Source organism: Anser cygnoides, chromosome 1 (genome assembly GCF_040182565.1).
Source record: "Anser cygnoides isolate HZ-2024a breed goose chromosome 1, Taihu_goose_T2T_genome, whole genome shotgun sequence".
Classification (NCBI taxonomy): Eukaryota; Metazoa; Chordata; class Aves; order Anseriformes; family Anatidae; genus Anser; species Anser cygnoides.
Genome location: NC_089873.1, coordinates 92,455,880 through 92,471,482, shown reverse-complemented (window position 1 = coordinate 92,471,482; position 15,603 = coordinate 92,455,880). Strand labels below are relative to the sequence as shown.

Here is a 15,603-nt window from a genome sequence, read left to right as displayed (position 1 = left end):
ATGAGGGTGATAGAGCAGGAGCCAGAGAGGCGGTGGAAGCTCCATTCCTGGGCAGGCTATAGATGTAGTCTTCATTATTTCCCTTTTCTTGAAATAATGATTTTTGTGTATGGAAATAAAATATATACAAATTTTGTATGCAAAAACATTTGCCATAAGTCCTTCACATGCTGCCCATGTCAAATCCATAGCTTTAGGTCTTTTGAAGTGGACTTGGCTGAATCATGTGGTTGTCTTTCAATGAATTAAAAATAAGTCTCTTTCTTCTTAGAAGAGACTTATGTTCAGCATAACTCAAGGTAGTGATGCATTTTTGTAACATTATTGAGTGTGCTTTTGGCTCGTTCCTTGCTTGCTTCTGATGGTGTAGTCTGAAGCTTATTTAAGAGAGATTTTTATGGAAAACTCAGTACCTGACAACTATAGCTTAGGGCATAAAACTACCTCTTTGGAAAAGAACAGACTTGATTGCTTGGTTTCTTCCACGAGTCTGAAGTCATTCATGTGCCTTGTTTAGTTTCTATAGATAACTTTTCCCCTTCTTTTTAATTCCTTTGTCCTGAAAACAGCTGTCTTCTGGCCCAAATTCAGTCCACCAGAATGCTTAAACTTAGGCTTCGTTTATGCATCTACTTACCATTGCAGAACCAAGAGTCACATAACATAGTAAGTGATAAGAATAACAAACTCTAAAGAATTTAATGTAGTATGTAACTATTTTTAAATATCAAATGGAAATAAATTTGAACATAACCACTAGATGGCACTTGAAAATTGGGTATTGAGATGGTGTATCAGCTCTTAAAATCGTTACAGATTTTGATAGATTTTATGTGGATCTGCACAACTGTGAGAGATGGTGGTATTTCCAAAAACAACACTGAAATTCCTTTAGCTGTATCTCCTTCTGCAATTCACTTAAACCACTGCACTAAGGAATCTAGTCTGCTTTAAAAGCTTGTTCCTGATGCTTAAAATGCTGCCTAGAAAGAAGAATACCTGTAAAACTGAAAAAGATGTGCAAATTTGTTTTGGTTTCCACTTATTCTTATTTATATCTAACTTCTTAACAATTTGGTTCTGTCCTGACGTTTCTTGAATTATGCCTGAATTGAGACACGTACAACTTATTTTGACAAAGTGTCATTGCTTTAACATTTCTTTTAATATTAGCGCAGGTCAATAGCAAGGAAATCAACCCAGAAGTCTTTGGGGGTGTGTGTTCGGGAAGGGAGCCAACTCCAAAGGCACATCATTTTTCCACTTTACCCATTTTATTTCTTGGTGGGGGGGGGGGTGGAAGGAGACTGAGAATTTGGTCCTGCAGAAAATAAGATGGTAGCTAGGAATTCATTTACCAAGTGAATCTTGTGGTATTTCTGTCAGCGATCATTACAGAAGACTGTTTTATTTGAAAACTCCATGTAGCCTCTTTATTGTTGTTTCTGATATGCATGAGTTGCATTATTATGATTTATGAGCTAATAATATTGGAAGATGAGCAAAGCTGAGTAAATACTGTCTGTCGCCATTCATTTATCTTGATCCCTCTTCCGCAGGAGCAGTGGGTGGTAGCTGTTTTGAGTGGTTGTTTGGACAACCATCTTAATCTATTGTACGTGAGTTGAAGAAAGCAAAAGTAGATAAACTGTAATACTCAGTTGTGCAAGAATGTTTTATGGCCTATTAAATATGTATTAAGGGACTAATTCTTCCATTTGCTTACACAGCTGTATATGGTTCCCCTGACACTGGTAGCAATTATGACTGAATTTTATTATGAAAGCTTCATTGCGCACATGGTAAACCTTAGAATGGATTACAGTAGCGATGGACACAGCCACATTGTCTGCTTTTTGTGGAAGACGCTAGGACACAATCAACAAGAGGTGAAAAGGAGAGTCGAACAATTTTCCCATTCAGCTCTTCTCACCCTGCGATGTCTGCAGCAGTAACATCTCCTCATTTGTGCTGCTTTGCACTGTGCAAAAGAATTTGGTTGTGTTACTGCCATGATTGGACCCTAGAGCAATTTGTATGGCTTCTAATCAAAGATAAAAATAAAGCTTTCAGATTGGCAAGTCAAAAAGATTGGCCTTTTGTAATCCCGTTCACCAATCAAAGGATCTCATTCTTCGAAGGCTCTGAGCAATATGCCAAGCCATCCCTCTTGTTAACATAAAATTTCAATTTGATTTTGGGTTCTTATCCGAGGGGGCCTGTCGGTGAGGAAGCTTTTGCTGAACTACAGATGCCCTCCTGGGAATTTGATGATGCGAGTACACATGCACCGAAATTCATTAAGTATTTCCTGTGGCCATTTTACCTGTGATCTCACTGGCTATAAAGCTCTTTATGCTGAGATTAACTGTTTAGTGATTTGCAAAAGCTAGAGGGAAGCTCTAGTGATTCACTTAACAAAACGCAAAGATTTTCGTTGTAACGTGACATTAAAATAGCAGCAAAGCACAGGAATGACAGCTGTCTGTCTAGAAAAGCTGCTCTTTAATTGGGCTCAGGTAGTCAGTATCATGCAGGAGCACCAGGCAGATTTTTTGGGATTGCGTGGAATGGTGTTTCAGTTCTGACTGCCTGTTTTCATTGCTGTTGGGCAACTCTTTGGTCTGGCGAATTTTCTCCCTGCTTTAGTTTGCTAAAAGTGGTTTTTGGGTTGCCTCGTTGCTATGGTCTGCAATGCTCTACAGACGAGCACTTGTCTCTCGCCTGAGAGGTGGTTGCATTTCACAGTCTGTCCGTGTCCCTGGAGGAAAAGTGTGTTGTTCCTGATAACTGGTTCTGGCATAAGCAGAGGGATTTTGGAGCATGTTACCCGCCTCTCCGCTCCATGGGAAGGAGCAGCGCAAAGCAGGTTGGGTTCTGCCGTGCCTTTGTTTTGAATTTCAGGTGTTATTCTGCTCACCTTCCAGGGTTTGTTGGCTCTCCATCCTGGTGCAGCAGCAAAAAATAGGAACTGAAGGAGCTTCCAGACTCCATCCCCTGCACTTAGTAACCCAGAGATGTTACCAGCGGGGTTGTGGAGGTCTCCGTAGTGTGGCACTGCAGTAGGTCTAGCTGTGGCCTGTGACTAGCTGTTTGGTTTTTTGTTTTGTTTTGTTATTTCTGCCTCTGCAGCTGCTAAAGGCCGAAATGAATCCTGTAATAGTAAATGCCCCACTGTATCTTAAAATCAAGGCAAAAAAAAGGACTGTTTTGGTTAAGACATTAATCTTCAGACAAGAGCTTTTTGACACAACTGGAAAAAAGCCATAGTCTGGAAAAAGATGTTAACACAAAAGGAGGGTGCAGTTATGGCTGGTCATTTTAAACTGTTCAAATTAGATACTTCTGAGGGTGTCTGTTTGGAGGCATTACTGCTATTCCAATAAAGATGTTAGTGATTTGCACCCCCAAACTTAGTGATGCAAGGCAGCTTCTCCCATTCAGTGCACGAGAGCTTTGTGGCACCGGGGAGAGGAGCAGCGCTCCCCTCGGCTGCCCCAGCGAGCCGTGCACTGAAGGCGATGGCATGGAAATTGTTGGGTGGCTCGGCTGCTTTACCTGCTTTCTGTTTTTTTTTTTAATTGTGTGGCTGTTGGCAGTGGGGAGGCTTACGTTTAAAAATGTGGACCTTAGGGGCGAGCTTTCCATCTCCCCACTGCACAAGTGGGGAACTGCCAGAACCATCATCCCCTGCCCCGGACCAGGGCAGGTTTGGAAGTAAACCCCTCCAGCTCCCTCCTGGCCCACATTGACACCCTTCCCCTTCTCCCTGGGCTTCATTTCCACCCATGCTCAGCTTCATCCCTCTCCCAGAGTCCCGAGAGCACCTCATGCACCTCACCAGCTCTCCCTGGGCCTGTGGCAAGAGCATCTCTCCAAGAGCCATCATGGTGCCGCCACCTCCCTGTAGCAGGTATTGGCCACAGCTTCCAGCTTTCTGAAGGATTTGGTGGTGGCTTGACGTGAACAGGGAGTCGGCACCCAGGCACAGCAGCCCGAAAACAGCATGTGTGCCCAGCCTGTGGGTCACAGGCTGGGCCGCAGTCCTTGCTCCCCCTCGTCCCCTTTGCCGTGTGGCCATGGAAAAGCTGCCCAAACCTATGCCCCAGATGCTCCTTTCAACCCCCTCTTTAGCTCCGTGTCCGTACAGTATCAATGCTCACCTGCAGAGCAGGGCTTGGCCGCCTGTGTGTGCTTTCACGAGCGGCTGTCGGGTTTTGGCTGGGCGTGGAAGTGGTAGCAAAGGGGTGGACTGCCATGTGATCGCCGAGGGCTTCATTAAAAGCCACATCCAAATGTGGCAGGACCTGGTGTGCCCTGCCTCAGCAAGCGTGTTTCAAAAGTCTTTGTCTACCACAGGATCATTTTGCTATTGTGTTTTAAAAGTGTGCAAATAGTGCTTGAACTCCCGACTGCTTCCGGAGGTTGTATTTAGGATAAAGCATGGTAGAAAATAAAAGGTTGACTGTTTCCCAAACCATTTCTTGCTTCCTGAAGGTTCCTTGTGTAGATTGAGGAGTTGATTCCTTTAAGCCTAGTAGTTGTTACCTTTCAGCGCAGACAGATTTAAAATACTTGTACTGATTGGGTTTTGCTTAATAAGTGGCTTTTACTTGGTCTTCTGACCGGAGGTGAAAAATAAAATGTAAATAGGGGTGGGGGTGAACAAAACCAAAGCCACAATTTTAGTTTCCTGGTGAGTTTACTCATGAACAGTAGCAATAGCAGCCAGTTCCTAAGTGGTTTGCCTTTTGAAGGGAATATTTGTAACAGAGAGAGTTTACCTCTCTTTCATTTATTTTAGTGAGGATGTTTCTAAAGAACTCCTTACAAAGTAAAATATTATTTTATTGCATTTTTCCTGATTGTCTTTTACAGAGTAAGAGAAAAAAAAGAGAACTAGAAAGAAGAAAAAAAAAATGCTGGAATCATTGTTTGAAGTCAGCTGTCATTATATGACTGCAGTACATCACACATCTCCTGACTTTTCAAGCTGCATTTTTTGTTTGTTTGTTTAAATCTCATGGAAAGATTCGTGTTCATTTTAATATCTTTTATAACACAGTTGCTTGAAGTGGTGACACAAGCACATCAGTACAGAGTATTCCTGGCACAGCATAGGCAAATGTTCCCACGTAGTAAATGAAAGTAGTGTGAGGTTTTGCTGTTCCATCCTGTCTGTTTGCTGTTGGCATGTGGCTTCCATTTTAAAAGCAGATTTGTAGAGAACCAGCATTTCAAATGCCCTTACAGCTGTTCTGACTGATAGCTTGGAAGGATTAACAATGCCGATATTAACCAAAACTAAAGGAAATCCATGTAAAAAGGCAAGTGAACCTTAGTTACACAGTTATTCCCCCTATTTTTTAATTAAGCCATTCTGATATCAGGTGTGTTGACATTCTTGGTGGGCTTGGATTTAAACTTTATGTATTTGAGAAAAACAACTCAACTCTGAGTTGCTTTCCAAGAGAATAAGAAACAGTTTAAAATCATTTATCGAGAAGGAAGAGTGTGTCATTAAAAATTAAGTAAGACTTGTTGCTGACTTGTTGCTGTGTTGCAAAGCATTGCATGTGGCAACAGCCTATCCCAAACCTCTGCCAGCAAGCAGAACTCCGCTGAGTCTCAGCATGTCCCCCATTAAGGCATCGCATCTCCGAAAGTTAGAAAGCTCATTAATGGCTTTCTGCTGTGAAACAATAAAGAATACATTCACTGACTGGTCAGTAATTAGTACCGACTAGGTTTTGTCCCTCATTGCAGAAATACTCTGGTTCAGTTATTCCAGAGCTAAAAAAAAAATACGTTTATAAAACCCTTTTGTATTCACTTCGGTGTCATTTTGCCACCAGCAATCTCCTTTTATTTGGTAATTCAAATACCTATTCCACCCAGTAGACCTGTGAGAAAGTGACCTCATTGCCTAGTCTGCAACTTCTTTATTGACACAGCTCCTTTCATTGGCTCCGTAGCCCCCAAAACACCAAGGCATTAGTATCATATAGTTCATTCCTCTTGTCACTCTTGGCTTTATAAAGTCACTCTTTTTTTATAAAGTAACAGAGAATTTTGATAGTGTTTAACAAAAAAAAAAGTGTGGAAAATCCACTTGAATTTTTCCCTTTGCTGCTTTGTGCCAGTAACCTATATGGAATTAGCAGAGGCCCAGCTGGATTCCTGGAAAAGTAGTTTTAAGGTAACAGGAAAACAAATTCATTTCCACTGTGCGAATGGAAATGAGTGTTGCAGAAGATCAGGCCTTGTGCTGAGAGCCTTCCAACAGAGACTATGTTGCAGTTGCAGTTCAGGTCTTTGTGACTCAGCTTGTGTAGCTCTTGGTTTTCTTGCCTTAAGCCTCTGTTACCGCATGTGTCTTGCAGCGCTTTGTTAGTTTTAGGACCTTTTTAAAGAGTTTGGTGTTGGTGAAATATGAGGGTATAGTGTGGGGAACACCTGGTGAGTGCAACTTGTTCAGTGCTAGCACAATTCTGGGTGACAGATCAACTGTGGGGTAAGGTAGTCCCGAAATTAGGAATGAAGAAGTTAGTCACCTGTCTGCCAGGTTTTATAAATAACAGAGCAATATAAGAGAAAAGCAAAACTTAGTGAAGGTAATAAAGCATTTGTTGCTAATGAATATTTAAAAAAGGAAGACTTGCAGGTACATAATTGAATTAAAAATATATGTCATAAAAAACTAAGCAATCGTTCTTCTCTCCCCACCTCTTTCCCCCATCCAGCTCTTTTCTTGAGGTATGCTGTGTTGTTTTTTTCCCCTCTGAACCCCTATTAAGTATACATATGTATAAGACGTTCAAGAAAATTGTGACTCTTTGATTAACATTTCCAGGACCAGAAAGGAAATATAATAGCCAGCACAAAAAATCTGGGGAAAAAAATGGTTAAAATCTTTTTATTGGTGCAATACCTTGGTAACATTTGACCTGTATCTGCACTGAAGGTACAGATGTGTAGAACATCTCTCTGAAGGTGTATCTTGCTGCCAATGGATCATGAATATCAGCCTTGACAGGAATCCTCTGGTGATGTTATAAAGCCTGTGTGGCTTATTTCAAGCAAAGCTGTACATATTCTTGTCTTGTCTTTTTTGGTATATTCCTTCTTTTTCCCTATGTCTGCCACTCTATCATGCTGAAGCCAAAAAGTATCTTGTAAAATATTGTTAGCTGGCTTTAATATTCCTCTTGCTAACTTCTAGAAGTTACTAAATCTGCCTTAAAAGATGTATGATATTTTTAGTGATATTGTAGAATTAGTTACATTTTTGTGATATGGTTCATAAGTTCCTGTTGTTGCAAACTTTGCACTTGGAGTGCTGTGTATATTTTATACTTTTTAAGCCACAGATCCTGCAGAGACTGCCCGTGACTTGTTCTGTGACTTCCCCAGAACCGCTTAATTGCCAAGCCTAAGCACATGCTTCAGTTTTTGTAGGATCCAAACCATTTCCAAAGGGATATGTGCCAGCATTCGGGAATCCCGGAGAGGGAAAGCAGGAGTTGATGTTTCTGCCTACTTCTCTCTGCCGGCTCCTTTTCTTCCATGCAAAACAAGAAACTAACATGCTGTTGATTATATGTCAAGGGAAAAAAATGGATAAATCAGTCGAATCTGAAGGTTCCAGTAAATGGATTCCATTGATGTTTTGCCATTCAACAAGTAATTAATTCCAGTAAGACTCGCACTGTCGCTTAATCATACATGCGTTCACTTGAGCATTGAATATCTTGTTTACGTAGTTACAGCATGTCTTGCCAAAATCTTCCACGCAAAAAAATAAATGAAATTGTTCATGTTAGATGTGTTTTCCATTTCATTAGATGTTTTTTTGGATGGGACAGCTCCTCTCATAATTAGATGACTGTATGTGAGTCCATCAGCAGTTGTGGCAGAAATACCCATGCAGTGTGGGGGTAATAGTATGGAAGGTGAAGCAGTCCAAAAGAAAACAAGCTCATCACACCATGTCAGCTTTCTTTTTATTTGTTTTAAGAGGAAAAGCTCTGTGCAACTTAATAGAGAAGAAAAACATTTTTCGTAATGTCAGTCCTATGTGGACTGTGAGAGACATCAACAGAAAGTCAGGACCAAAAAAGGGCTTTGAAACATAGGAGAAAAACTTAAGAGAACTTAAATAACCAAAATGGGAAGGGGGCAATATTTGAAAACACAAGTATTAAAAAATAGCAGTGGAGTAGTTTATCTCCCCGTGTTATGAATTATGCCCTATTTTATAGGAAAGAAGAGGGGTTATAGGGAATAAAGTAGATAGGTTGCCTGAGGTGGGGAGGCTTCTGGACTGTGCTGTGGAAGCAGTTTGCAGTCAGGCTGTGGCCTCAGTCCTCCCATCACTGGGGCCAAATCAGTCAGACTTCTGTTGTTAGGTGATGCAGACTGAGGCTGTTGCAGACATTTGCTCCAAAGTTGAAGAGAGAGAGAGACCCTGTGTCTGTCTGAAATGAGTGGTGCCTGTTAAATAACCAAGCTATGGCTTTGTGTCTGAGATCTACAAGATGCTCGTTCAGCTGATAGGGTGAGCTGCCGTGCTAAAAACAACCTCTGCAGAGCAGAACTGTTGCTTTGGTGTGACCACTAAGGTAAAATAGATCACAATTTGAGAAAACAACCTAATTAACATAGCTGAATTCCTCCAGCTGAGCATACGCTTCTCTTTCACCACTAGTGTGCAGTGAATGCTGGTTAATTTATTTTAGGTTAATTGGATGTTCAATACCTAGCCTACATGCGCGGAAAACAAAAACAATTATTCGTGAGCTAGGTGGCAATAAAGAGAAATAATGTGCTGAGAGTCCCTTACGGGTTTGAAAGGTAGCCAGCGTTCAGGTTCCCTTTTCACCTGCCATGTCTGGCACGGAGCATAGGTAGGGTCTTAAAGATGATGGAGAATTTGTACAAAATGCACTGTGGGATTACTTACGTCCTGTGAACTTTTCTGACTTCTCTTCAGGAGGGCAGGAGGCAGGAAGCTGCTCGTTAGAGATGATTTTGTTGAAATTGTGTTAGGACTTCAGCTGTGATTTTTAAAGGAGGATCATGGAGGACACTTCGAACATTAATTTAGCTTCATACTAATGAGGTAGAAGGCTACCAGTAATACTCATTTTACTTCTGAATGACTGTAGGCAGAAACCATATGATAACACACATAAACTACTCAGTGGTAAGGGCTGGCATAGCTGACTCTGTCCCGTTCATAACACACTTCCCGTGCTCAGAAATCGGCCACATGCATTACTGACTGCAGTAACAGACAAATCCTTGTCATATAACAAACTCAAAGTCTCAGAACAGTTAGAACAATAATTCAGCTACATTGTTGGTCTGTGTTGAAAAACACCCGGCATGGCAAAAGCAAATGGAGATTTAGCATTTTAGGAGACAAAGGTGGGAAGCGCTGTGCAGAACAGTACATGATGAAGTTTACTGTTGGATAGCAATGATTTCAACCTTGCATTTCACAGTACTGAATTGTTGCTTGATCCTTCTCATCTTTTAATGTTTTGAAGCCAAAGTTGTTTCTCTGTATTTCATTCCCATTGTGTTTGTTGGATCCTCTTTGCAAGTTACAGATTGAAGACGTGGCATGGTGCATGATTATGTGTCATATAACACTTGCTGAAAGGACAAGTGTTGCTTACAGAAAATGTACAGTAGAGTGGTTGCCATGAATGTGCTCCATGTAAAAGCAGTATGCTGGGAACTGCAAAGTGTGGGGCTTAATGGAAAGCTGCTAAGTCACAGGGCATCCCTGACTGGGGGTGCAGATAATATTGATAAGCAGGGAGGAAGTAATAAAATCTAGTACGCATACAGGAAAATGCCATTTTTGTATATTTAAGTTCAGGTGTCTGAACCTGCTTCTTTCAGGGTTCAGTAGTTTTCTCCAGCACGCTGGGTGTCTGAAGTTCCCTCTGTTTTCTGTGCTGTTCAAGTCTGTGGGAGAAGCAGCTGCTTATACACATTCCTAGAGCAAACAAGGGCATATTGCCAAAATGCCAGTGAGTTAACCACCAAAAAACGCTGGGAAGACATCAGCAAAAAGCAAAACGAGTAGTTGCTAAACTGGTGGGATACTCGGGAAGATGGCTGGAGCTGCGATGCCTCTTGCTGCTGGGTACTGCTGCTTGAAGTGGTTCCAGTGAGGCGTTTGCCCTAATTGTGGCACCAGGGCTTGGGCAGCCTGTGTAAGTGCACAGCGTGTAAGATCTGTGTAAGTGCAGTGCAAGTCTTACCTGGGTAACACATCTTCTAAGCCATCCTTTAAACTGGTAGCACATATTTAAACTGATAAGCACATATTTTTACTGAGCAGTAAGGTACTCAGATGAGGAGACGTTCACAAGACAGGTGCGTGAATTTTGTTTACCGACTGCAGGCCCTTGATTGAGCATATGGTTTGCTGTACATGGGCTCTCGTAGAGAAGTACTTTGCAAGTGTCAGGTTGTTTGTTTCAAACTCATCTATGAGAATTCGCTTCTCTTAGGCAAGGAGTCAGATTTCCCTATGGCACTTTTTAATGGCGCTTGGGAAATCCTAGCTCATAGTGTCATGGGATTCTGCATCAGCACTGCTATATATAAGTAGGTGATCAACAGATGAGTAGCTGCTGATACGTCCTACTGCTAAAAAGAGGGATTTCCTGGCTTTTTCTGTAGCAAAATATGAAAAAGTGGAGTGTGCACAGGTTTGGGGGAGCTGTGTAGACTCTCACCCCCTTGCTTAATGGAGTATGAGCACTCATGCTATCAATTAGGCAGGAGCACATCTGGGAGCTGGGTTGCCTACTGTCTTCGTCCCATCCTCTTCAGCTGTATCTCACTAGTTGATCTGGTGGAAACGTTGAGATGAGAAAGGATACATCATTGTTGCTAGCGACAATCAAAATAAACCTCTACCTATTACCATGCAAAAATCTTCTCAGTGTCTTGTGTAGGAGCTCCATGCGTTTGTTATGGGCTTGTCTAAGTATTTGCGTGATGGTCATTTGTGCGTAAGGGTTTCTTGTGAACATCTGACTGTTTTTGCATGGCAGGTCACAGTAATGAAAGGCAGTAGTAGGAATAAGGATCATTCGACAGAAGGAGAAGGAACTGGGAAGCGACCAAAAAGAAAGTGTCTTCAGTGGCATCCCCTGCTTGCCAAGAAACTCCTTGACTTTTCTGAAGAGGAGGAGGAAGAAGAGGAAGAAGAAGATATCGATAAGGTAGACTTCATTGGATGCTTGGACTGTAGAAGGTGAATGGTGGGTCAGATTTACCCCGGCTGTGTTTTTACTTTGTGTTTCTTGCTGTTCTCTTTTGCGAGCTAACCCAGCCAATAAAAAAAAAAAAAATATTGATACTGTGCACATAATGCTCTAAAAGCAAGTAGCAAATAACATTAAAATGTGAATATTCCATCATTATTTCAAAACCTTGGGCAAAACCCTGCTTTTTTTGAGTTAGATTGTAGAAGTTTTAACTAAGTTGTTTTACACGCTGCACATATTAGTTTTGATCTCTTAAGGCTGTTTTTTTGACATTTTTAATTGTTTACTTTAGACATGTTAGCCTGCACTTGACTATTTTTAATATTTACAAAAAAAAAGATAAAAGGAAAAAAAGAAGGAAAGTCTGTCAACAATTTCTACTATCTTTGTATATGAAATTCAGCATGTTCTCCTGAATGTTGTGAGCACAAGTGGAATAATCTCTCTCCTGTTTGACTCTTGGTATTTTGGTACTTTTCGATGATGCTGGCCTTACTCTTCTTTCGTAAGGACCCTGCTGCGTCACCTCACAAATGTATACTTAGGCTCAACCTCTGTAACAAGAAGCAGGAATGGGAGGTGATAGATTTTGGAGACGTGACGTTTCCATCATGTGGTTAACGTCCATATCGGCATCTCCTCGATGCCTTGGTAAGGCAGGCAGTGGAAGGTCATTGCTGAGGAGGCTGCCTTGAGATGTGCTGGTAAGGAAGAGCGGGCCTTGACAAGGGTAAAGAGCAACTAGGAGAAGCCTGATACTGTGACAGCACTGTCTGTCAACCCCAAGTCACTTTCCACAACATGGTGTAAAATAGCAATGTTGCGGTTAGGTAGGAGGTGGTTTTCTGTCCCATACAGTAATAACTTCAGTAAGTTATAACTAGCTTTCTGTGGTGCGTCTGTCGCGTGAATGATGTGCTGGTCTTTGAGCTGAGCGAGTGCATTTCAGCAGCGGGTTCTGTTGACAATTGCCCTCTGGCAGCGATCAGGCTGCCTTGCAGAGGTTGTAAGGCAGCGGAGCTCAAGCTGAGAAATGAATGGCATATGGGGGAACAACTGTTTCCTGTGCACTTTTGTTCCTATGCACTTTGTCATTGCAAACAGGTGTGACTGAGGTCCAAGACAGCTCTGCTCTCCTCATCTCACCGAGATAACATCTAGCATGTAGGAAACTGGAAGTGAGGATATCCTCCTTCCAGCCTCTCTAGGGCTGTTACTGGAGAACGGTCCTCAGCTTAGAAATCTGTTCCACTTGTGAGTCAGCATCGAGGTCTTGAAGTCTTGAATGTGAGTCAGCATCTAAGTCTAAGTCTTGAATGAGTGAACCTTGGACCTTCAGGCAAGGAGGTTGGATGTAGACTTCCTGGTCTTCTAGATGGAACAGATGGCCTTTGCAGACAGCTGTGCAAATCTGTGTGCGTCTCCCTCATTCAAACACATCTATAGACGCTCTCAGACAATAACTGAGTTTACAGCCCTTCCCTTTCGGTTCTGGTAGGTGCCGCTCCTCGGCGCTGATGGTTTAGAGCAGGATGCTGATGAAACTGAAGATGACGAGTCCTCGGAGCAACGAGCTCGCCGACCAATGAATGCATTTCTCTTGTTCTGCAAACGCCATCGCTCTCTCGTGCGAAAAGAACACCCCCGCCTCGATAATCGTGGCGCAACCAAGATATTGGCAGACTGGTGGGCTGTTCTAGATCCAAAAGAGAAGCAGAAATACACTGACATGGCCAAGGAGGTACGTACTGTATGAATGGTAGATGTAAAGGGAGTTTATTACATGTTTGTCTTCTGTTTCTTAGTATATTAAGTGCTTTTGATAGGGTCTTTCTCTTCTCTGGACTCCTCAGCTTCCCCAGTGGGATTATGGTGCCCAGAGCTACTGTTGTTCTTACTTGGATTCACTTGGTCTTTTGGACCAGACTGCGAAGAAATTGGTCTGTGTGCACAGACTAGTGTAGCTCTAATAATCATTAAATCAACAAAACAAAACACTATATACTTTGTGGTAGATATCACCCGATAATTCCTGCACTAAAAGCATTAATGCATTAGATTGTGGCAATTGAAAACAATAAGTTATACAGTTCCATATTAGCTGGCTGTAGCAATACCTACTTCATGCTGTGCATTTGCTGTCAACAATATAGGCTGACCAAGCCAAAAGTATAGTTGACAAATTCAGTCCCTTTTTACTTTTGATGCTAAAGAACTTTAATAGTGTTTCATGAAGTACTCTCTCTTTGTATTGTTACCAATTTTTGATATAGCTGTCTTTGGTGAGGCAGAGTCCAGTATCCAAATCAGAGAGGAATAGGCAGTCAGAGCCCTTTAACTGGGAGCAAGGAAAAGAGATTTATTCCCATATTTCACAGAGTGTATTTATGTCACTTTAAAATTTAACTGAAGCTTCTTGGGAAATAGCATGTTTGATAGCTCTCCCCAGGAAGAGTGTTGTGGGTATTGATTGTAGAGTGTGCAAGACACAGGCAGTTAGGCTGATAATACTACCCCAAAAGACAATGCAGTAGAGTTACCTGCATGATGTAGATTGTGGGTAACCGTTGAATTCAGCCTTAGAAAAAATAATGGAGGGCCAGTGAGAAGGAAGGACCTCTCTCATTTGTGAAGTTATGCTAGTGTACTACGAGAAACACAGCTGTGAAACAGTTGGGAAAACCATAGTCATGTGAAGTTGTCTGCTACTGATAAAATATATATATAAGATCCAGCCACGTCAGTAGTTTGCATGAGCATGGAAAGGCTTGCAAGAACAACCAAGTGTTCTGCATGGCAGGTCCTTTTAAAGTAGTGTGTGTAGTACCTCTGAAGTCCCATTTGTGACACAGCATTGAAGTATTTGAGCCTTAGCTTTGTCCAGCCATTCCTGATACGGTCTGCATTCACACGTACAATCAGTGATGCTTCCTGATACGTGGGGAGAAAGGGCAATTAGGAGGTTTGGTATAGATGCAAAGAAAATAAAGACAAAAATGAAGAAAGTATTTTTGGAAGAAATAAATCTGATGTGACTGATTTCTTAGCCTTTTGTCTTGCTGAAGGAAACTTACTCATTAAGAAGGAAAATAATTGCAGAACTTCTATATGAAGTGACAGATCTGAAACTATTAATCATACTGTTGTAGAAATCATTGTTCCTGTAGTGATTTATTTGTTTCTGTTGGCGAGAAGAACAGATTGCATATTCAGTGTCAAAGAGAAACAATAAATCTAAGTAGTTAGATCATTACCACTAGTTCCAAGAATGTGTAGCAGAGAGATAATGTATAATTTTTATTCTTTAAATGGTTGTATGTTACAACAATAATTAGCAGCTGTAATGTGCCACTGAACGTATTTGGGCCTTCTTCACAAACAGGCCTGTTCTGTGTGTGGAGCAGTTGCGTGTTTTAGCACTCGCTTTTATAGTTAGGTTTATACCTAACTATAGGTTAAGTATAAAAAAAAAACTGTTCAGGTTTATAGTTTTATAGTTAGGTTTACTGTTGAGACTGTCAAAAGGATGCTAATGTTAGCTCTAGTTAGAACCATTTATCGATGTTTTGCATTTTCCTAAGGAGAGCTCATTTAAAGGTCGAGGAGGTGAATGCCTTTGGAACAACATACAGTTACCATTGTGCTGGTTCACTCCTGTTTAAGGACTTATATGTATAGGAGAGTGTGTGTGTGTGTGTGTGCGCGTGTGTATACACACAAGTATATATAAAAGTTTGCTGAGGTTTAAAATGCAAAGGATGAGTTCCCCTTACCTAAATGCAGCTTTTCATTGCTCTTGGACTGCCAGTGTTCACTGCATAGCCTACAGCTATCTCCCACAGGACCCCTGTGTCATGTCTGCTACCTCTCCCTCACCCCCAACACGTCCTGTGTACCCTGAGCATCCCGTCGCCCTTCCAGAGATACAAGTGGGCTTGACAGAAACGGTCCATAATTGCAGTGGCTACAAGCTCTGTTGGGTTACGGTCTTGAGAATGGTTTTACTACTCGGAGACAGAGTTTACAAAACCAGTTAACTCAGATCAGGCATCAAGTGAGCAACTTTCAGTTTCTTACCTGCGTAGTATCAGCAAGTGGTACTATCTCAGCAGGCGTTGGTACATTTTGTTACGCATGTCTAGCAGTAGGTAAGACCTAGGATTTTTAAAGATAGCAAGCGAGGCACCCCAGTACTTTGTCAAGTGGAATTATGAGAAGTTTCCTAGTGGGTTAGATACCTATCCCTGATTCCAGCTGAGAGGATGATGAGGTCTATGCTTCATTCAGGCAATTTTGGAAAATCCCTTTA

The 15,603-nt window shown here is 41.7% G+C and overlaps 1 protein-coding gene across 23 annotated transcripts in view; it reads left to right on the top strand.

The window, feature by feature from the left end:
• Window positions 1-15,603, top strand: part of BBX (BBX high mobility group box domain containing) — a 138,077-nt gene that overhangs the window by 64,515 nt on the left and 57,959 nt on the right. For 17 of the 23 annotated variants that reach the window (XM_048057439.2, XM_048057446.2, XM_048057445.2 and 14 more), the window contains 2 exons: window positions 11,079-11,249; window positions 12,793-13,035. The exons of 2 other annotated variants lie outside the window; for them this stretch is intronic. In XM_048057439.2, the coding sequence (XP_047913396.2) occupies window positions 11,079-11,249; window positions 12,793-13,035 (414 nt within the window). Of the gene's footprint in view, window positions 1-11,078; window positions 11,282-12,792; window positions 13,036-15,603 lie in introns of those variants that run through there. 4 more of the 23 variants (XM_013185984.3, XM_048057447.2, XM_048057438.2 and 1 more) reach the window with 4 other exon arrangements.